Source organism: Arachis ipaensis, chromosome B05, assembly GCF_000816755.2.
Source record: "Arachis ipaensis cultivar K30076 chromosome B05, Araip1.1, whole genome shotgun sequence".
Classification (NCBI taxonomy): Eukaryota; Viridiplantae; Streptophyta; class Magnoliopsida; order Fabales; family Fabaceae; genus Arachis; species Arachis ipaensis.
Window position 1 is genome coordinate 43627969 of NC_029789.2, and position 23272 is coordinate 43651240.

The 23272-nt window shown below is 31.1% G+C and overlaps 1 protein-coding gene and 1 long non-coding RNA gene across 2 annotated transcripts in view; both read right to left on the reverse strand.

The window, feature by feature from the left end:
• Window positions 13607-21922, reverse strand: LOC107643610 (calcium-transporting ATPase 5, plasma membrane-type-like). Its single transcript, XM_021123758.1, has 18 exons — window positions 21824-21922; window positions 20261-20371; window positions 20049-20180; window positions 19849-19938; window positions 18865-18948; window positions 17947-18084; window positions 17783-17848; window positions 17595-17693; window positions 17114-17224; window positions 16660-16830; window positions 16243-16302; window positions 15579-15743; window positions 15376-15492; window positions 14925-15023; window positions 14502-14639; window positions 14320-14420; window positions 13828-13871; window positions 13607-13670 (listed from the first exon to the last, which is right to left on the reverse strand). Exons 1-16 carry the CDS (start codon window positions 21920-21922, stop codon window positions 14322-14324), a joined length of 1779 nt encoding a protein of 592 aa, XP_020979417.1. The 3' UTR covers window positions 13607-13670; window positions 13828-13871; window positions 14320-14321.
• The window catches only part of LOC110271972, a 2708-nt gene continuing 1463 nt past the window's right edge, over window positions 22028-23272 (reverse strand). The window contains exon 3 of the long non-coding RNA XR_002362873.1: window positions 22028-23001. This is a non-coding gene — a long non-coding RNA (uncharacterized LOC110271972). The remainder of the gene's footprint in view (window positions 23002-23272) is intronic.

Genomic DNA, 23272 nt, shown 5'->3' on the forward strand with positions numbered 1-23272 from the left:
AAACCTCATAAAACCCTACAAACCCAAAAAACACTAAAGTTTTTCTAGTGTTTTTAGGGTTTTCTTTATGGTTTTCTAGGGTTTTTAGGGTATTTTGAAATTTTTGGTGTTTTTAAGATTTTCTAGGGTTTTCTATGATTTTTTGGATTTTTTGGGTTTTTAGGATTTTTTATGGTTTTTTTAGAGTTTTATAGTGTTTTTCAGGATTTTTTTTGGGATTTTAGGGTTTTCTAGAGTTTATAAAATTTTCTAGTATTTTTACGGTTGATCTTGGGTTTATAGGGTTTTCCTAGTATTTTTCAGGGTTTTTTTAGAGTTTTTTAGGGTTGTCTAGAATTTTTTAGAATTTTTTAGGATTTTTAGGTTTTTCTAGGGTTTTTAGAGGATTTTTCGAGGTTTCTACGGTTTTTCAGGGTCTTTTTAGGGTTTTCTAGGATTTTCTAGAGTTTTTTAAGGTTTTCTGGGATTTTTAGGGTTTTTTCGAGTTTTTTAGGGTTTTCTAAGGTTTTCAGGATTTTTTAGGGATTTCTAAGATTTTCTAGAGTTCCTAAAAACCCTTGAAAATCCTAAAAACACTAAAAAACCTGAGAAAAGCCTAAAAACGCTAAAAAATCCTGATAAAAATTGGAAAACTATTAAAACCCTAGAAAACCCTAGAAATCTCTAAAAAACCTTAAAAATCCTAGAAAACTTTAGAAAATTATAAAAACCCAAAAAGAATCCTGAAAAACCCTAGAAAACTCTAAAAAAATCCTAAAAACCCTAGTAAACCCTAAAAAAGCACAAAATTCCTAGAAAACCCTAAAAATACTAGAAAACCCTAAGAACCCATAAAAATCCTAGAAACCCCTAAAAAATCCTAGAAAACTTTTAAAAAACTCTAGAAAATCCTAAAAACCCTACAAAAATCTTAAAATCCCTAGAAAACCATAGAAATCCTAGAAAATCCTAAAAACCCAGGCAAACCCTAAAAATCCTAGAAAAGCCTAAAAACGCATAGAAAGCCATAAAAAACCCTATCAAACTCTAAAGGATCCGAAAAACCCTACAAAATCCTAGAAAACTCTAAAAATAACCCTTAAATCCCTAGAAAATCCTATATACCCTAGAAATCCTAAAAGACCCTAGAAAACCATAAAAACCCCTAAAAATCCTAGAAAATTTTACAAAACTCTGAAAAACACTAGAAAACCCTAACAAATCCTAAATAACCCTAAAAACCATAGAAAACTATAAAAACCAGAGAAAACCATAAAAAACCCGAGAGTTTTTAGAGGTTTGCTGTGTTTTTTGGGTTTTCTTGGTTTTTTTTTTTAGGATTTTTAGAGTTTTTTCCAATTTTCTATGATTTTCTTGGATTTTCTAGAGTTTTTTTGCTTTTCTAGGGCTTTTAGAGTTTTTTAGAGTATTCTGTGTTTGAGTAAAGTATCGTTTTTGTCCCCAACGTTTGGGGTAAATCCTATTTGTGTCCCTAACGTTTAAGTCGTCCAATTACACATCATGAACACTTTAGTTTGAGTTTTAAAAATCTTTTCCTGAGGTTAGAATACAAATGTCTAAGATAGAATCGATGATTCACTCTGAAAAATAGCTCATCGAAAGTTGAAACTAATTCCTACAACATTTACATAATTCACTTTTCAAGGGAGATAATTGAATCTAAACACAAATAGTGGGTATAATATTAAAGTCGAACACACGGACACAAATAGGATTTACCCCAACCGTTGAGGACAAAAACGATACTTTACTCTTCTGTGTTTTTAGGGTTTTTTTTTTATGGTTTTTGAGGCTTTTTTAAATCCAAGTGAGAATGAATACATCCAAATAAAAATAATTAAAAAAATATAATCCAAGGATACAAATAGGACAATTTAAACATTAGGGACACAAATAGGACATACCCCAACCGTTGAGGACAAAAACGATGCTTTACTCTTCTGTGTTTTTAGGGTTTTTTTTTTTTATGGTTTTTGAGGCTTTTTTAAATCCAAGTGAGAATGAATACATCCAAATAAAAATAATTGAAAAATATAATCCAAGGATACAAATAGGACGATTTAAACATTAGGGACAGAAATAGGACTTACCCCAACCGTTGAGGACAAAAACGATACTTTACTCTTCTGTGTTTTTAGGGTTTTTTTTTAATGGTTTTTTAGGCTTTTTTAAGGTTTTGTAGGATTTTTCGTGTTTTTAGGATTTTTTTTAGGGTTTTCTATGGTTTTTTAGGATTTTCTAGGGCTTTTAGGATTTTTTTTTTTGTTTTCTTGGATTTTTTAGGGTTTCAAAAGATTTTTGGAGATTTTTAGGGTTTTTTAGAGTTTTTAGGCTTTTTTAGTGTTTTCTAGTATTTTTCAGGGTTTTTTGGGTTTTTAGAATTTTCTAATGTTTTAGGATTTTTTTGGGATTTCTAGGATTTTCTAGAGTTTTTTAAAATTTTCTAGGATTTTGATGGTTTTCCAGGATTTTTAGAGTTTTCTAGTATTCTTCAGGATTTTTTTTGCGTTTTAGGGTTTTTTATGGTTTTCCAGGATTTTTAGGGTTCTTCAGTGTTTTCTTGGATTTTTTTAGGGTTTTCTAGGAGTTTTTTTAGGATATTCTAGGATTTTCTAGAGTTTTTTTAAGTTTTCTAGGATTTTTTAGGTTATCTTTTTAGGACTTTTTATGATTTTTTAGGATATTTTTTTGGGATTTTCATGATTTTTTTCGGGATTTCTTTTTAGGATTTTTTAGGGATCTTTAAAGTTTTCTAGGATTTTTAAGCTTTTCGCTAACATTTAGGGTTTTCTAAGAAATCCTAGAAAACCCTAAAAACCCATAAAAATCTTAAAAAACTCTAAAAACTCTAGAAAAACCTAAAAAACCTAAAAATCCTAGAAAATTTTAAAAAACTTTAGAAAACCAAAAAACCCTAAAACACCTAGAAAACCCTGAAAAACCCTCGAAAACCCTAAAAATTCTAGAAAACCTAAAAAAATCATAAAAACTATAGAAAACCATAAAAATCCTAGAAAACTTTAAAAAATTCGAGAAAATCCTAAAAAACTCTAAACACAAGAAAACTCTAAAAAATTCTAAAAAGGCTAGAAAATCCTAAAAACCCTTAAAATACTAGAAAACACTACAAAAACCCTGAAAATCCTAGAAACCCTAGAAAATCTTAGAAAACTCTAAAAACCCTAAAATTTCTAGAAAACCCTCAAAAACCATAAAAAACCCTAAAATCCCCAAAAAACTTAAAAACCATAGAAAACCATAAAAACCCTAGAAAGAAAATCCTAAAAAACCATAAAACCCTAGAAAACAATAAAAGTCTTAGAAAAATTTTAAAAAACTCTGGAAAATCCTAGAAAAGCCTAAAAAATCCTAAAACACCTAGAAAACCCTGAAAAGCTCTAGAAAACCCTAAAATCCTAAAAAAAATTCCAAAAAACACTAAAAACCCTAGAAAACCATAAAAATCGTAGAAAACCCTAACAACCCAAAAAATCCTAGAAAACTATAGAAAACCCTAGAAATTTCTAAAAAACCTAAAAAATCCTAAAAACCCTAAAAAACCCTAGAAATCTCTAAAAGACCCTAAAAATTCTAGAAAACTCTAGAAAACCATAAAACCCAAAAAGAATCCTGAAAAACCCTAGAAAACCCTAAAAAACCTAAAAACCGTAAAAATCCTAGAAACATTTAAAAAACTCTAGAAAACCCTAAAAACCCTAGAAAACACTACAAAATCCTAGAAAATCCTAGAAAAACCATCAAAAATCCAGAAAACCCTGAAAAACGCTAGAAAACTATAAAAAATTCTAAAAAACCTACAAAACACTAGAAAACTCTAAAAAACCCTAAAAAACCTTAGAAAACCATAAAACCCCTAAAAACCGAAGAAACCCAAAAAATCCTAGAAAATCCTAAAAAACCCTAGAAAACTCTTAAAAACCCTAAAAAAACCATAAAATTTCTAGAAAATCCTAGAAACCATAGAAAACCCTAAAAACCATAGATGACCGAAAAAATCCTAGACAAATTTTAAAAACCTATAAACGCTAAATAATCCTGATAAACCTTAGAAAACTCTAAGAAACCATAAAATCCTAGAAAACCCTGAAAATCTCTAAAAAACCCTAAAAACCCAAAAAAGCATAAAATTTCTGGAAAACCCTAAAACCCTAGAAACCCTAGAAAAAATCTAAAAATCCTAGAAAATCCTAATATCCTAAAAAACCATAAAAAAACCCTACAAAATCCTAAAATCCCTAGAAAACCATAGAAATCCTAGAAAACTTTTAAAAACTAGAGAAAATCCTAGAAAACCCAAAAAACCCTGAAAAACCCTATAAAACTCTAAAAGATCCTAAAAACAATAGAAAAACCTAGAAAACTCTAAAAAAACCCTAAAATCTCTAGAAAACCATAAAAATCCTAGAAAATCTTAAAAAACTCTGGAAAATACTAGAAAATCTTAAAAAATCCTAGAAAATCCTAAAAATTGCTAATATCCTATAAAACCCTAAAAATCCTAGAAAAATAAAAATACCAAAAAAATCGTAGAAAATCCTAAAAAAATCCGTAAAAAAAAAACCGAAATACCTTAGAAAACAACAAAAATCGTAGAAAACCTTAAAAAACTCTAGAAAATCGTAGAAAATCCTAAAAATCCTAGAAAACCCTAAAAAGGCTAAAAAACGCTAGAAAACTTTAGGATTTTTTTTAGTTTTCTAGGATTTTCAGGGTTTTTTAGAGTTTTCTAGGATTTTCTAGGATTGTTAGGGTGTTTTTAGAGTTTTCTAGGTTTTTTCAGGGTTTTTTTAGGGTATTTAGAGTTTTCCAGTGTTTCTAGGATTTTTAGGTATTTTCATGGTTTTTAGGGTATTTTCATGGTTTTTAGGGTTTTGTAAGATTTTTGGAGATTTTTAGGATTCCCTAGAAAACCATAAAAATCCTAGAAAACATGAAAAAACTTCAGAAAACCCCTAAAAAACCCAAAAAATCCTAGAAAACCCTAAAAAAAACCTAGAAAATCATAAAAACCCAAAGAACCCTAAAAAATCCTAGAAAACTCTCAGAAATCCTAAAAACCCTACAAAATCCTATAAAATATTAAAAAATTCGAGAAAATCCAAGAAAATCCTAAAAAACCCTGGAAAAGAATAAAAATCCCTAAAATCCCTAGAAAACTCTAATAAATACTAAAAAACCCTAAAAACTAAACCTTGAAAAACCCTAGAAAACTCTAAAAAATCTTAAAAATCCTAAAAACTCTAGAAAACCCTAGAAAAACCTAGAAAATCCTAGAAAACCCTAAAAAAGCATAAAATTCCTAGAAAACCAAAAAAATCCTAGAAATACCTAAAATTCCTAGAAAACTTTAACAAACTCTAGAAAACCTTAGAAAACCCTAAAAAAACCATAAAAAAACCATAAAGATTCTAGAAAACGTTGAAAAACTTCAGAAAATCCTAAAAAACCCTAGAAAATTCTAAAAACCCTGAAATACCCTAGAAAACTCTAAAAAATCATAGAAAACTTTAAAAAACTCGATAAAATCCTAGAAAACACTAAAAACCCTATAAACCTTAGAAATCCTAAAAGACCCTAGAAAACTATAAAACCCCGAAAATCCCTAGAAAACCCTTAAAAATCATTAAAAGCCTAGAAAACCATGAAAACACTTGAAAACCCTAAAAATCCTAGAAACCCTAAAGAACACCAAAAATCCTAGAAAACCATAAAAAAAACCCTAAATACCCTAGAAACCCTAAAAACCTTAGAAAACGATAAAAATCATAGAAAACTTTGAAAAACTGTAGAAAACCCTAAAAAAGATTTAAAAACCTTAAAAACCCTAGAAAACCTTAAAAAACCCTAAAAACTTGAAAAAATTCTAGAAAACACTAAAAATTCCAGAAAACCCCAAAAACCCAAAAACCCCTAAAGTTTTTCTATGGTTTTCTATAGTTTTTTAAAGTTTTTCTATATTTTCGATTTTTTAGGCCTTTATTTTAAGTTTTTTTTTGTTAGAGTTTATTGAAAAATTTTGATTTACTTTTGGTTTGTTTAGTAGTATTTTTAGGGATTTTAAATTTAAATCAAATCTGATCTAATCCAATAAGATCAAATCTAATTTGAATTAGTTATCTTATCTTATCTTTTAGCTAGTTTGTTTGGTGTGCATTTAAACATCTTCTGCTAAGACAATTTACACAACTTTTGATGAATAAATTTTCAGTTGCTTTTAAGCACATTTTATTGTGTGAGGAGTGAGGTGAGTGATTTGCTTCGCTTGTTGCATGGAGAAGATTGAGTGATTCAATTTTCATCCCTCTGATCTAGGTTGTCAAAGACAAGTTCTTTAAAGGTCTAGTAGAAAATACCTAGGTTGCTAAGAACAGACATCTTAGAGGTCTAGTTTTTATGTTTTCGCTATGTCTTTTTGGGGTATTTATCTTTATGCCAATAAATTCCTTTTCTTGATGCCATTCTTTTCTTGTCCCCCTTTCATTAGAATTTTATTACTTTGAATGTATTAATCCCCATTTAAAGTCCCATCAGACACCGTAGAAAACCCTAGAAAACTCTTAAAAATCTTGAAAACCCTAAAAATCATAGAAAACCCTTAAAAACTCTAGAAAACTATAAAAAATCATAAAAATCGTAGAAAATTCTAGAAAACTCTAAAAAATCCTAAAAACTCTAGAAAATCCTAGAAAATCCTAAAAAACCCTAAACACCATAGAAACCCTTGAAAACTATAAAAAACCCTACAAAATCCTAAAAATTATAGAAAACCATAAAAATCGTAGAAAACTTTTAACAACTCAAGAAAATCCTAGAAAACCCTGAGAAATCCTAGAAAACTCTAAAAAAATCATAAACTTTTTTTGGATTTTTTACGATCTTCTAGGATTTTTATGGTTTTCTAGGATTTTTTAAGATTTTCTAGAAAACCTTAAAAACATTAAAAACTCCTAGAAAAACCCTAAAAACCCTAGAAAACACTAAAAATCCTAGAGAACCCTAAAAACCTTAAAAATTCTTGAAAGCCCTAAAAATCCCAGAAAATCCTTATAAACCCTAGAAAATTATAAAAAAATCCTAAAAAATGTAGAAAATCCTAGAAAACTCTAAAAAACCATAAAAAATCCTAAATAAAAATCCTAGAAAACCATAAAAATTATAGAAAACTTTTAAAAACTTGAGAAAATCCTAAAACACCCTAGAAAGCACTAGAAAATCCTAAAAATCCTAGAACACCATAAAAAACACAAGAACACCCTAAAAGCCATGAAAAACCCTTGAAAACTATAAAAAAAATTCTAGACACCATAGAAAACCCTGAAAACCCTTAAAAACCCTATAAAATTATAAAAAATCCTAAAATCCTAGAAAAGTCCAAAAAACCTGAAAACCCTAAAAAACCCGAAAACACCTAGAAAATCCTGAAAAACCCTAGAAAACCTAGAAAACCTAAAAAACTCTAAAAACCCCAAGAAAACCCTAAAAACCCTAAAAAATTATACGAACCTTAGAAAACCATAAAAATCCTAGAAAACTTTTAAAAACTCGAGAAAATCCTAGAAAACCCTAATAAACCATAAAAACACAAGAAAACCCTAAAAACCCTGAAAAATCCTTGAAAACTATAAAAAAATCCTAGACACCATAGAAAATCGTAGAAAACTCTAAAAACCCTAAAAATCCTAGAAAACCCTAAAAAACATTTAAAATTCTTGAAAACCCTAAAAACCTTGAAAACCCTAGAAAAATCCTAGAAAACCCTAAAAAACATTAAAGATTTTAGAAATGCCTAAAAACCCTAGAAAACCCTAAAAAACCCTAAAAAATCCCTAAAAATCCTAGATAACCCAAAAAAATCCAAGTAAACCCTAAAATCTATAGAAAAACCATAAAAACCCTAAAAACGCCAGAAAACCCTAAAATTCCAAGAAAATTTTAAAAAATTCTAGAAAACCCTAAAAAACTCAAAAAATACTAAAGTTTTTTAGGGTTTCTTTAGGATTCTCTAGGGTTTTCTTTATGGTTTTCTAGTATATTTAGGGTATTCTGGGATTTTTAGTGTTTTTAGGATTTTCTATGGTTTTTGGGAGTTTTTAGGGTTTTCTGGGCTTTTTAGGATTTTTTTAGAGTTTTATAAAGTTTTCTAGGATTTTTAAGATTTTCTAGGGTTTTTCAGGGTTATGCTAGTACTTTCAGGATTTTTTTAGGTTTTTTAGGGTTTTCGCGTTTTTAGGGTTTTCTAGAGTTTTTTAAAGTTTTCTAGGATTTTTTTGTTTTCTAGGATTTTTTTGGTTTTTTATGATTTTCTAGTATTTTTTTAGGATTTTTGGGGCATTTTACGATCTTCTAGGATTTTTTAGGGTTTAGGGTTTAGGGTTTTTAGCGTTTTCTAGGATTTTTTTGGTTTTTTTACGGTTTTCTAGAATTTTATAAAAGTTTTCTAGGATTTTTTTATGCTTTTCTAGGACATTTAGGATTTTTTAGGATTTTCTACGGTTTTTAGGGTATTTACGATTTTCTAAAAGTTTTCGAGTTTTTTAGGGTTTTATAGAATTTTCTAGAGTTTTTTAAGTTTTCTAGGATTTTTCAGAGTTTTCTAGGGTATTTGGGAATTTCTAAGATTTCTAGAATTTTTTAGGTTTCTTTTGGGTTTTTAAGATTTTTTAGGAATTTTTAAGATTTTCTCGAGTTTCTTATGGTTTTCTAGAGTTTTTTAAAGTTTTCTAGGATTTTTCAGGATTTTTTAGAGTATATAGGGTTTTCTAGAGTTTTTAAAGTTTTCCAGGATTTTTGGGGTTTTTACGAACTTCTAGGATTTTTAGGTTTTTAAAATTTTCTAGGATTTTTATACTTTTCTAGGACATTTTGGATTTTGTAGGCTTTTCAGAGTTTTTAGGATTTTTTTTATCCTTTCAGAGTTTAAACTCTAAAAAACCGTAATAACTGTAAAAAACCTAGAAAACTCTAAAAATCCTAAAAACCGTAGAAACCCTTAGAAAACTCTAAAAAACCCTGAAAACCCTAAAAACCCCTAAAAATCCTAGAAAATCCTAAAAAACAATAAAACACCTAGAAAACCCGAGAAAAACTAAAAAATCGTCAAAAACTTTTAAAAACTCGAGAAAATCCTAGAAAAACCCTAAAAATCCTAAAAAACACTAAAAACCCAAAAAACACTAAAGTTTTTCTTGTGTTTTCTTTAGGCTTTTAAAGTTTTTTTAGAGTTTTCTAGGTTTTTACGATTTTTCAGGGTTTACTATGGCTTTTCTTGTGTTTTATAAAGTTCTCTAGAATTTTTCAGGGTTCTTTTAGTTTTTTAGGGTTTTCTAGGGTTTTTTAAAATTTTTTTAGAGTTTTTTAGGTTTTTACGATTTTTCAGGGTTTTTTTAAGGTTTTTTTTTAGAATTTTTTAGAGCTTTCTACGGTTTTTAAGGATTTTTTAAGGTATTTACGATTTTCTAAAAGTTTTCGAATTTTTTATGATTTTCTAATATTTTTAGAATTTTTTAGGATTTTATAGAATTTTCTAAAATTTTTTAAAGTTTTCAGGGTTTTTAGGGTATCTGGGATTTTCTAGGATTTTTTAAAATTTTTTAGGATTTTTAGGGTTTAGGAATTTTTAGGATTTTCTAGAGTTTTTTAAAGTTTTCTAAGATTTTCTAGGATTTTTTTACGATTTTTTATGGTTTTTAAGGAATTTCTAAAATTTTTAGAGTTTTCTAGGGTTTTTCAGGGTTTTAGTGTATTTAGAGTTTTCTAGGGTTTTTAGAAATTTTTAGGATTTTCTTAGTATTTTTGGAGTTTTTTAGGGTTTTCTAGAGTGATTAGGATTTTCTAGGATTTTTTAAAGTTTTCTAAGATTTTTATGGTTTTCTAGGGTATTCTAGGATTTTTACGATTTTTTAGGGATTCTAAGATTTTCTTGAGATTCTTATGGTTTTCTAAGATTTTCTAGGATTTTTTTTTGTTTTCTAGGGTTTTTAAGGTTTTCTAAGATTTTTAGAGTTTTTTAAATTTTTCTACAGTTTTTCAGAAGTTTTTACGGTATTTATGATTTTCTAGAATTTTTAGGATTTTGTTTCATTTTCTAGGGTTTTTAAGGTTTTCTAGGATTTTTTGTCTTCTATGGTTTTAGGTTTTTTTTTTATGATTTTTTCCGGATTTTTAGGATTTTTTATAGTTTTCTAAGGTTTTCTAGAGATTTTCAAGATTTTTTAGAGTATTTAGGATATTTTTCTAGAGTTTTTAAGGTTTTTTTTATGATTTTCTAGGATTTTTGGGGTTTTTTAAGAATTTCTAAGATTTTTATGCTTTTTTAGGACATTTAGGATTTTTTAGGATTTTCAGGATTTTTAGAGAGTTTTATCCTTCTAGAATTTTTAGGGTTTTCTTTCTAGAAAACCCTATAAACCCTGAAAAAACCTAAAAAACCGTAGAAAACCATAAAAAATCCTAGAAACCCTAAAGTTTTTCTTGTGTTTACTATAGTTTTTTAAAGTTTTTTTAGGGTTTTCTAGGATTTTAAAATTTTTTAAGGTTTACTATGGCTTTTCTTGAGTTTTATAAAGTTTTCTACGGTTTTTATAGTTTTCTAGGGTTTTTAGGAGTTTGTTAGTATTTTTCAGGATTCTTTTAGGTTTTTAGTTTTTTTAGGATTTTTAAAATTTTTTAGAATTTTTTTTTATTTTTAGAATTTTTTAGGATTTTTAGATTTTTCTAGGGGTTTTTTAGAGTTTTCTACGGTTTTTCAAGATTTTTTAGGGTATTTACGGTTTTCTAAAAGTTCTAAAAGTTTTAGGATTTTTTTAGGGTTTTATAGATTTTTTTAGAGTTCTTTAAAGTTTTCTAGGATTTTTAGGATTTTTCAAAGTTTTCTAGAATTTTTCACTTTTTTTAGGACATTTGGGATTTTCTAGGATTTTATAGGATTTTCTAGGGTTTTTAGGATTTTCTAGAGTTTTTTAAAGTTTTCAATGATTTTTTTGGTTTTCTAGGATTTTTAGGTTTTTTATGGTTTTCTAAGATTAGAATTTTTCGAATTTTTTAAGATCTTCTAGGATTTTTAGGGTTCTTTAGGGTCTTCTAGAGTGTTTAGGATTTTCTAGAATTTTTTTAAGTTTTCTAGGATTTTTTAGGATTTTCTAGAATTTTTTATTAACGTTTTTTTATGGTCTTCTAGGATTTTTAGGGTTTTCTAGGATTTTTACGGTTTTTAAGGAATTTCTAAAGTTTTTAGGTTTTTTTAAAGTTTTCAAAATTTTTTATAAATTTCTAGGATTTTTAGGGTTTTTTACGATCTTCTAGAGTGTTTAAGGATTTTTTCTAAAATTTTTTAGGTTTCTAAGATTTTTGGGGTCTTTTAAGGATTTTTAAAATTTTCTATAATTTTTAAGATTTTTTTTAAGTTTTTAAAGTTTTTTAGGAAAACCATAAAAACCCTAGAAACCCCTAAAAAACCATAAAAATCCTAGAAAATCATAAAAAAACCTCTAAATAGCCTGGAAAACCCTAAAAAAACTTTAGAAAATCTTAGAAACCAATAAAGATCATAGAAAATTTTAAAAAACTCTAGAAAACCCTAAAAAATCCTAGAAAACTCTAGAAACCCCTAAAAACTATAGAAAATCATAAAAATCCTAGAAAATCCTAAAAACCCAAAAAAAAACACTAAAATTTTTCTAGGATTTTCTATCGTTTTTTAAAATTTTTTTAGGGTTCTCTAGGGTTTTTAGGGTATTCTGAATTTTTTAGTGTTTTCTGAGTTTTCTAGGATTTTTAGTGTTTTCTTAAGTTTTATAAAGGTTTCTAGAATTTTTCACCTTTTCTAGAGTTTTTAGGATTTTGTTAATATTTCTAAAATTTTATGGTTTTCTAGGATTTTTAGGGTCTTGCTAGTATTTTTAGATTTTTTTAGAGTTTTAGGATTTTTATATTTTTCTAGGATTTTTAGATTTTTTTTTTTGTTTTCTAGAATTTTCGAGGATTTTTTTAAAGTTTTTAGAGTTTTCTGCGATTTTTCAGGATTTTCTAGGGTTTTCTAGCGTTTTTAGAATTTTTTTTAAGATTTTCTACGGTTTTCTAGGATTTTTTAGAGTTTTCTAGGATTTTTTAGGAATTTTGTAATTTTTTAGGATCTTCTAGAATTTTTACGGTTTTTTAGGATTTTCTAGAGTGTTTAGGCTTTTTTGGAATTTTTTGAAATTTTCTAGGATTTTTATAGTATTCTGGGATTTTTACGATTTTTTATGGTTTTCTAGGCTTTTTTTAGAGTTTTTTAGGATTTTTACGAATTTTTAGAGATTTCTAAAGTTTTTAGGGTTTTCTAAGACTTTTAGGATTTTTTAGGGATTTCTAGGATTTTCTAGAATTTTTAAAAGTTTTCTAAGATTTTTATGGTTTTCTAAAGTTTCTAGTATTTTTCAGGATTTTTTTAGGTTTTTAAGGTTTTTTAGAATTTTCTAGGATTTTGTAAGGTTTTTAGAGTTTTTTTATGGTTTTCTAGGATTTTCTAGGGTTTTTATGACTTTTAAGAGTTTTTAAGATTTTTAGGTTTTTTTAGAGTTTTTTAGGATTTTTTAGAATTTTTAGGGTTTTCTTGAGTTTTTTAAAATTTTTTAGGGTTTTCAAGAATTTTTAGGATTTTTAGGATTTTTTTAGGATTTTTAGGGTGTTCAAGATTTTTTAGAATTCTCTAGGATTTTCTAGAGTTTTTTTTTTTTCTAAGATATTTAAAATTTTTTTATGGTTTTCTAGAATTTTCTAGGGTTTTTATGATTCAGAACAAGCAACACAGATACTTAGATTTTTTAGAATTTTTTTAAATTTTTTATGATTTTTTAGAAATTTTAGGGTTTTATAATTTTTTTGAATTTTCTAGAATTTTTTAAAGTTCCTAGGATTTTCTAGAGTTTTTAGTTTTAAGCCACTGCTTCCAATTAAGCCTGACTGTTGAAGTGAACTTGCCGAGAAATTCGATGATGATGATCTAAACACTAGCAATTTTAGGGTGACCTTGAAAATATTTCATACGAGAGACAAATAACGAGGAGTTAAAATAAGACAAACCTGAAGCACAACAGTTAATCCCACTATACCCATGAAGAGGTAGTTTTTCGTGACTCCACTGAATATGTTAAACTCATCTGGCTTTCGTGCATTGAACTCATTAAAGATCTGCAGTTTTGAACACATTTTTTTAGAATTGAAATAAGATGAGCACACTACAGCAAAGCTACCAAAATGACAACGAATATATGGTGCATGAACTGGGCATGCATTGCCAACCACTAACGCATCACAAGGATTTATAGCAGTAATGTAAATAAGAGTGAGTAGCAAGATATCTCAGGAAAATTGCAATAGGCTTTGGTTTTCTAGATACAATTAGCACCTATTGGAAATTAGCAATCACCATTACAGCACAACCACCAATACTATTATAGAACATGCATAAAAAGATAAGGAAACTAACATTGGTAATTCTTCCAACACAAAACTTTACCATTTAAAATGCAAATGGACTAAAGACAAACTTACTTGAAGATCAGAGTGTTTTTCACTTTAATTGCATGATCATTTTTGTCATGTGTCAGACCCAGTATGCTCCTACCTCGGAAATTCAGAACAAGCAACACAGATACTTGGTACATTGCCTGAAGAGTTCAAATCATAATCGGCAATTCAGTTTACAGAAGAGTATATAGCATAACAACGGTAATTGAAATGCAGGACATCATAAACCAATAGGTAAATAATCCTTGCAGACTACAATGACAAGCAGTTAACTGAGAAATGAGAAACAAAACTCACCTGTATCAGCAAATTTCTCCACATAATATTTGTTGAGAGGTTCTCTGAAAAGGATACAAGACAAAACTCCATGTCAAAAAAACCATTGAAGCACATAGGCACTGCATATATGGCTTGGATAATAAAGCTGCAAATGAAATAGGACCAATATCGATAATGTAAATACAAAATAAATGCAGCCTTCAATATGCTGTTTAGGACTGTTGGCAACAATTTTGTTTCCGAGGGGTATGACTATTATTCATTGCACTTAAAATTTCTCTCCTGTTGAAATAACCAAAATCTTTAGATTTAATAATAAGCTGCACTATTCACACTTTCAATTAAATTTCTTTCTTTATTCTTGGGTGCATCATTCAAAAATGCATCTACAAGGAACAAAATTTTATGACATTCATCCAATTCTTAAGGTGCTGTAACACTAGAAAAACATAGCAAGAAAATGTCATGATCCAAAGAAAAAGGCACAATTAGAGAAACTGAAGTTCCGACCTTCAGCCCACTGGAGGCCAATCCATAAGGTGATCAGTTGGTGGTTCAGTTGCCAATGCTAGTGCTCCCAAAGTATCCATGATAAGATTTACCCACAAAAGCTGTAGAAAGAGCAATAAGTCAGCTGAAACATAAATTGAGGGGCAAAGCCAGAGAGCAAAACACACAGGGAGACAGCAGACCTGCACTGCATTCAGTGGGACATCACCAGAGGAAACAGCAGCAACAACATTTATAACAAGAGCTACTACATTTACTGTAAGCTGAAACTGGATAAATTTCTGAATATTTGCATACACACAACGTCCCCATCTCACAACCTACAAGCACATAGATTTTGAAAGATATAAGAGGTATGCTAAAAATATCAAATTCATGTTCAGCTTGCAAAACACTATACAAAAGCAATCCAAAACGGTGCAATTCAATTATATACAAACCTTTCATTGGTTGGCATATTGACTAACTACCTAAATACCCATCTAGTAATGCCAGAAATAAAATTATTTTTTAAGATGTAAATACTAACCATAAATGATGCATCATTTATTAAGATAATTTAAGAACAAACTAGATCTCTCAAATCGAAAAGAAATAGGTCCAACCTTTACAACTGAAGCAAAATTGTCATCCAAAATAATAATATCAGAGCTTTCTTTTGCAACTTCAGTTCCTTGAATACCCATTGCAAGACCTATATCAGCCTATATTCAGAAAGTATAGAAATAAATTAAAAAGGGAAAAAAGAAAGAAATAGTTCAATTCATTAGAACAGAAAATTCTATGATCAAGAGATAGTAGATTCATACATCGAATATAGAAAAGCATGACATAATGAAATCAGAATCATTAATAAACCTAGGGACTTGTTATCACGTGATTACACAAACAGGAAAACAAGACAGGTATACCAGGGGTAAACAAACTCTCATGGTGTTCAATATACAATTACAAGTATTGACATCGATAAAGATTGTTGTGGTACTTAAAATTTGAGAAAACAACACAATCACTAGCACAAAAAAGAAGATAGTAGTAGTGTAGTAGCAGCCAGACCTCATGTAGTGCAGGAGCATCATTTGTTCCATCCCCAGTTACAGCCACAACATGTCCCTTCCTCCTCAATGCTTGCACAAGTAATAATTTGTCATTAGGAGATGACCGTCCCATAACCTAGTAATCATATTGCCAATAAATATCATTCACCACGAAAAATACCTCTCTTAAGAGCCTGAAAATATTGTTGTCAGGATTCTTACTGATATTGCTTCAGCTATTTCATCTCTCTGTGCATCTGTCATGGCACGAAAAGTTTTTCCTTCAATGATGATTGGCTCTGTAGCTTCAGCAAGGGAATTAAGTATTCCACACTCCACAGCAATTGCTTTTGCAGTTTTGACATTGTCACCAGTGACCATTTTTACCTAGAATTAATCGAAACAAAAAAAAGAAAGGGGCAGAAAAGGATTATTTATAGAATGTAGAAACTGGATATGGAAAGCACCATTGTATTTCATTATCATCAAACGTAGTTATTAATGTTGGTCTTGCTAATCTTTAAGCCGTCAAATTTGAAAGCAATAAACACGTTTGAAAATAAAGAAAAATTTAAGTCCATAGACCAGGGCGTAATTCAGCACTCCGTATGTTATTCCACCTACATGCAATGCATCTGTCTCTAGACGCACAGAGTCAGTGCTTCTTTGGCATCAGTTATAATCACATGAAGTCATTGACAATGAAAGTAGCTGGATTGAATTTTTCTTATTTTTATTATTATAGTCTTGTAGCATATTTTACAACTGCTAACATGGCCACCATGCATATTCTGCTTTCTGTAATGAGCTTCCATCGCATCACCTCCAAGAATACAATGGACACGGTAATTTAACAATTCTATTGAGGATAATTGAAAATAAGTACCTTAACCCCAGATTTTTGGCAAAGCTCCACTGAATCTTTGACTCCAGGTCGACAAGGATCCTGCATGTCAAATATGAGATTAAGAATCAGATATTTAACCAGCAGAAGCGTATCCTAGAGTCAAATGCTATCATAAGTTAGAGTTTATCAATGATTCCCGTGTTAAATCCAAATGCACAGAATCCACTTACAAGATATTGTCATGGACAGTAAATTAAATTAACAAAACTATAATCCCTGCAGAGTCCCAAGTCCCAACCACTTGCAATTAAGCAAACAGATGAGATTGGCAGATAGGAATGAGTGTGCAAAGCACAATAAATTTTAAATTAGAGAAAAACAAAAGCACAAGAAAATATTAATACATTATAAACATCAATGACAATGATAGACATGTATTCAGAGGAAAATACTTGCCTTCAGACCAACAATAGCTAACAAAACAAGATTATCTTCTGGTAAAGACCAGTGAGCCCGTTCTTCTTCAGTGGCTGGAACATTCTCCTTTTCAAATGTTCTATATGCAATGGCAACACAACGTAAACTCTCGGCAGCCATGTCTTCAATAGCTTTTCTGAAAGATACCATCTGCAAGCCAGGAAAATTTCACTATGTAGGACTTTCTCCAGATCAAGCGAGTGAACTACTAAAGGTTGAATCATCCAAACTACATTTGTTTGCTTTGTAAAATAGGTTGACACAGTCCAGTGAAAAACAGAGAGAGAGAGAGAGAGAGAGAGAGAGAGAATGGATAATACGCCTTGGCTGAGATTATTTCCAAACAGGAAAAGAAAGTGAAAACAAACAAACAAAAAACAGAAGAATGCCTTTATGAAATCACAGATCAGAATATAAAACTGCTTTATCAAACCTTTTCCTCATCCATGTCTATCAACTGGTCATTTGCATCAATGTACCGTGTACAGCAGGCTAGGACAATCTCAGCAGCACCTTTCCAGTGTATGTGAACTTCAGAGTCAGCCTGCATACAGAGATAAAATTTGCTTATTTAAGGTGCACGATATGATAAAACAGATGATTACATCATTATGCAGTACAAGCATATTGTGATGATATTCCAGTCAACTTGCATACTTTACTGGGTATGCAGATAATCTCACAACTTGAAAGTGAAACGGACATATCAGTGTTTAATTCAGATTTAAGAGTGAGTTGACAGTTATTAATATTTAATATGACATTGGAGTTACTTGTTAGTGCTCATAGATGTGAATGAAACACAGGGACAACACAGGCACAAAATAGTGATCCAACTGAAGCAATTAAAAATAGAAATCCACATTACAAAGAAGATACAGCAGCAATAGCTTAAACTGTCTATGAGAGAATACCGTTTGTACTGCAACTCCGCCTCGTTTTTTCTCAGAATTGAAAGGGAAAACGTGAATAATTGATGATTCCGATCTAGTAGAGTCGAAGTTCATCCCAATCTGATATTTGATTAACATTTACAAGCAACTGTAAGAATATAAGCTTCACACACAAAAATAGGGAATAAACTGTATTACTGAAAACAGACCTCTAATCCCCAATGTAAAATTGCCTTTTCTGTTGGTGATCCGGAAACCTCAACATCGTTACCACCCTGTCAAGGACAGACTTTAGCAGAATGCAGCAGCACCAAAATTATTGTCCATACAGAGAAGAGTAAAACAAAGTGTAACAAGATCAGTTCAAGCAAACCTCAGGGACAAAAACACTGCCATTAGTGTTCTGTGCAACACCTTCAATGAGCAAAGAGTGGAGCTTGGGAGAGAGCTCTGACTTGTTACCAGGAGGATCATTCTTCTTCCCACCAGCATAAGCCTCCACCACAGTCATCTATCATAAAGTATTTTGTGCTCAATCGATATCTTCCAAATTCCATAGAATCAATGAAATTTTGTGCTCCTAATTTACCTTAAATGCGGAAGGCTTATTATATACAACCTAAACTGGTGAGCATCGACATGGGATGCCAGGAGCAACAATACTATGGTTGAATTTTCACCTGAAGTTTCTCCTGGCCTCTACTTTCAACAATTGGAAAATTCTCCATCTGATCAACTCTTATGAAAAATTCTATTTCAGTCAATAGGCACTATCCTTTCTTTCTCCACCACCCACCCACCACGCACGGGCGTGCGGGGCCTTCTAAGTTCTAATACATTCATTCCTGATCTCTTCTAAATCCACTACAATATCCATATATTTATAACTCTTAGCTTAGGCTCTTCTTGACATTCTACTACAAGACATTTTTACAGTAAAAGGCATTGTGCTTCTCCAGCTGTAAAACAAACTTTTCATTTTAAGGATTCACAATCTCTTCTATTCATCTACCAAACCTGAATTCTATGGTTTACATCTCCATCTATTCTCCCGTTTTGTGTGATCTCCGAATTTCACAGCTAAAATAGCACTAGTGAGAATATTGATAAGTCCGGTATGTCAAAATCCATGTGAAGTGTGCAGACGAAGGTTTTAACCCCACCAAGCATGTATTTGATTGCTGAACCACTAAAACAGATACAGCTTCTTGAAGTGTGATCTCCAGAAAATTTATGAAAATTGCCTAAAACCAGAATCCAATGAAAATTCAAATGATACATCCCAACATACCTGATTCATGGTCAACGTGCCAGTCTTATCACTGCAAATGGTTGTTACAGAGCCCATTGTCTCACAAGCGGAAAGCCTCCTCACCTGCAATTCGATGCTTCAGATTTAACAGAGATTCACATGTATGTCAAAATCCAATCAAAGAACAAACACCGACATACCAAAGCTTTATCCGCCATCATTTTCCTCATTGAGTAGGCCAGGATATAACATAGTCAAGAAATGATGCGTAAGAGATAGGGAAAAATAATATATAATATATTCCAAAGAGCAAATTAACAAATACTAGGTACGGATAAATCTTTATCTTTTATCAAAAATACAGCCAGTACTTCAAAAAAAAAATTAAAGGGATCAAAATTATAAAATATAATGAGATACAAGCATAACAGCAAAATTTTACCACCACATTTTCTGGCACCAACAGTAACACATCATTCAGACTATACAATAAACTGTTCCTTCTGTTTTTAACTAAAAAAGGTCAGCTAAAACCAAGACTAAGCAACAGAATGAAGTAAAAGTACTAGGTCAGAGGGAGGGATTGAAACAAAAAAGTAATGCCTCCCCCAAAACTGCAAAAGCAATGCTTCCCCCATCATACCATCCTTCCTCAATACCCTGAAACAGAAAAGTAGCTCTGCTGAAGGCTAAATCAAGATAGACCATGATATGCTCCAGTATACTCTTAGAGTAAGGGAGGGATTGAAAGTAGCTCTGAACAGGCTACTAACAGTTGTATTATTTACATAATATAAAACTACCAAGAAGCAAGAAGAACAAGGAAACGAGAGAAGAAAAACTCAAATTTCCAGTCAAAGTCAGCAAGACTGAGCTGGTAATAAAAGGAAGTATGTGAAGACCAGAATAAATATTTAAGTATAATATTTGCATGCAGATAGAGGGAAAAAAACAGGCCAAGTTACAGTGTCAATCCCCACACTAAACAAATTATTGCATCATAATTTTGCCACCAAAGCTCACCTCAGATTTTATCCCAATGCCAATGAAGCCGCTGCAGCTACCATTAAAATAATCAAAGTCAGATCCTTGCAAGCATCCCACATAAAACATCTGTAGAAGGAAACCGAAACAAATAGGTCACTACAATATCACTCGGCCAATAACATCGGATACTACAGAAGCATTAAGGATCCAATGGTTCATAATGCGCTAAAATTTACCCAGAAACTTCTTCCTTTCTTTCGAGGATAATCATTGGAACCAAATGCATTCCTTCGTTTTAGTAAGTCAGCATCATCACCATGAATCCCCTTCTCTAAATTGGTTTTCAACAAATTTGATATCCCAGCAACCTGATAGTGATTCAGAACAAAAAAGAGTGATCAACATCATTACAAAGTTGAGAGAGAAGGAAGGTCCACAGCAAACTTGCCCCTCCATATTGCTGAAGAGCAACGGTATCATGCTCCCCTTGAAACTGAAGCAAGTTGCTCTTGTCCAATTGGAAATTCACCAGCAGAGGCCGCAGGAGGCTTTGTGGTTTCTACCAGTAATTAAAATGCATTCATCATCGATAAATGTCCAACCACATCATATCAGATGAAAATAAAATACAGCTTGGAACTACCCAGAAATAGTTATATAAATCCTTCAAACATTGAATTGCACTAGTGGATTACTCGGCACTAATCTATCCTTTATTCAATGTGTAAAATAGTAACAAATGTGAGATTAGTTGAGGTAGTATGTTGGCATTAATACAAATGATTTTGGGTTCAAGTCTTTGAGAACGGGAAAAAAAAATATATTCCATTAAATCATTGGACACCAAAAAGGGGATTTCCCTTAATATATTGTATAGGTTTTTCAAGAATAAGAAGGGAGGTAGTTCACAGAACAAAAATTGACCCAAAAAAAAAAATCCCCTTTAACCCATTTATTTATTAAACATGCATAATTAGTCAAGATGGTGACTATTTTACACTCTAAGATCTCAAGTTTTAAGTTTTGAGATACCCAAAAAATATATTTTTTCATGGAGATATATACTACAAAGGGTATCGCGCGCGTGCCCACAGGGTTGGGGGGCATCAAACCCCTCCCGATATAACTTGATTAAAAGGTTTTGGGTTCAAATCTTTGATATAACAAAAAAAAATGTTTAATAGGTTATATATAATGAAGGGTATTTTAGGGTAAAAATTGGACATCAACCCTTCTCATATTAACATTAACATTAATAAATTGAAAACAAACATTTAGCCAAAAAAAAAAATTCAAGTCCAAGATGATGATCATGACAGGAACTTTTATCCAGATGATTATTTATTTGTAAGTATTGGGAAACACCATACTTAAGTATCCAAAAATAACAATGAGCGTGATCTGATTACTCACCAATCACTTGACCATCCCCGGCTGCTTTGAAAAGATATGCTGCCTAGAAGGCCAAAATGCATATTCAGTACACTTATATTTTTGTAACACCAAAATGATAGACATTCCAGTTGAAGGAAGCATACCCTAATGGCTTGTGCATGAGCTCTAATCTTTCTCAATATTTGTGTCTTCTCTTCTTGTTTTTTCAAGTCCAAGGAAGGTGGCTGGATGATATGGTGTAGTCTATTTTGAAGTGCCTTGAGTATAAAAGGAATACTTAGCTTTAAAATTTTTTTTCAATTTTTCATGAGAAAGAATATAAATAGAATAGTTGGAATATGACAACCGCGGGCATCCAGAGCCTACAAGTCGCATGCACGCTTGTCATCCTCAAGCCCCATTTTCAAATTACAACAGCTACTTCAACCAGAAATCAAATTCAGTTTCACATAGTTAAATAGTTACTCCCTTCCAATAATGTCAGAATATCTCCAAGCATTTAAAGAACTCTTATCCTCACAAACATCCCTTTCAATAATGGGTTATTTCCTTCATACAGATTGAGAGAACAATTCTTTCTTTCTCCTCACTTCTCTTCTAGGGTGAATTGCTGTACTGAAACAAACAACAACAACAGAAACAAAGCCTCATCCCAGTAGGTGGGGTCGGCTACATGGATCAAACGACGCAATTGCGCCCCATCATGAAACAACATCCTAATTTCAAATTCCGTTCTTGCCTTTTCCAGCCCCAAATTACATCAAAGCACTTATCGTTATCATTCAAACTTTGAAGATAAATCTTGCTGTACTCTTTTTTCCATTTACATCCTGCAGGAAGCACCCATGAAATCCAGCAACTACTTCGTAATTAGAATACAAATCTATTAAAGCCATAACCGAATCCTTAACCCTGAAGTTGTCTTCTTTAACCTCCAATAATCAACTCGAGAAAAGAAAATGGCTGTTCCATGGAACGTGAAAACTTTCGAATGACAGCGTAGAAATCAAATCCTAGAAGGGCTGGATCCTCTCTTGTCTGTTTCTGATATGTAAAGCACATCATTCAAAAAGTTACTTTACACAAAAAATAAGGCTTAGATCTCACTGAAGATTCCAACTGATGCATTATCCTCACTTCCCTTTGAACAATAGTTTCCATTCAGTCAATCGCTTCATTTCCAATCACAACTCGGTCAACATAGAGACAGGAACCCTAACCCTACACCTCATATTATGATAAAACTAGGAATGAATGCAACCCAATCTACCACTCAACTTTTCTCCTCCGCCAGGATACAACTCAAAGGCTCCCAAAAGTGGCCTCATAAGCCTGAGATTAAACCTAACAAGCTCTTCTCCAGAAGGATCAGAAGCTGAGAATTATTGTGCCACTGTTGGGGAGAATCTCTGCAGTATGTTCTGATGCATTTCATTTAGCTTTTTACACACAGAGAATGAATTGTTGATTCTGTTAGGTTATTTTGCATCTAACCCACACTGGAAACTAAAATGTTTCCTTTCCTACAAATAAGTGCAAACTCTACAGAAACCACACGCTGACTGAAATTTTCCCTCTAAATCTATCTCACACTATATCACTAGAAACTTTCCTCATTGAGAGAGTCCAATAATACTATGTTATTGACTCGTACTTCATTTTGTGAGTGTACAAGGCTCCAGGAGACATAACTTGAAACTAATCACCACTAAATTTAGTGTAATCCACCACAGTGTTGATACTCAGTTTTCTCCATCGCACGAAAATCATATCAGACCAATTATTCCTCTAGCCCTACACTTATAATTAGGAATAATCAGTACTCCCATTAACCCTAAATTCAACTAAAATATAGCAAATGACAACACTAACCAGTAAGAACAGCGGGCAATGAACAATACCAAAACAGATATAAACATATATAGATACCGAAGGAAACATTAATTAACCGAAAACTTAAATATAAAAAAAGGATAACACTGTGCAAGATTGTGTGTGTAGAAGAAGAGAAAAAGTTGCTCACTCCCTACGCTAATAATTAGGAATAACCAGTACTCAATAAACC

Excerpts from the sequence above, each read along its gene's own strand:
- LOC107643610 (XM_021123758.1), bottom strand. The coding sequence starts at position 21,922 with ATGTTGTTTCATGATGGGGCGCAATTGCGTCGTTTGATCCATGTAGCC. Across the intron at positions 15,024-15,375 it reads ATGCTCCTGCACTACATGAG|GCTGATATAGGTCTTGCAAT; the intron begins GTCTGGCTGCTA and ends TTCTGAATATAG. Across the intron at positions 14,640-14,924 it reads ATTTTGCTTCAGTTGTAAAG|GTTGTGAGATGGGGACGTTG; the intron begins GTTGGACCTATT and ends ATGTGCTTGTAG.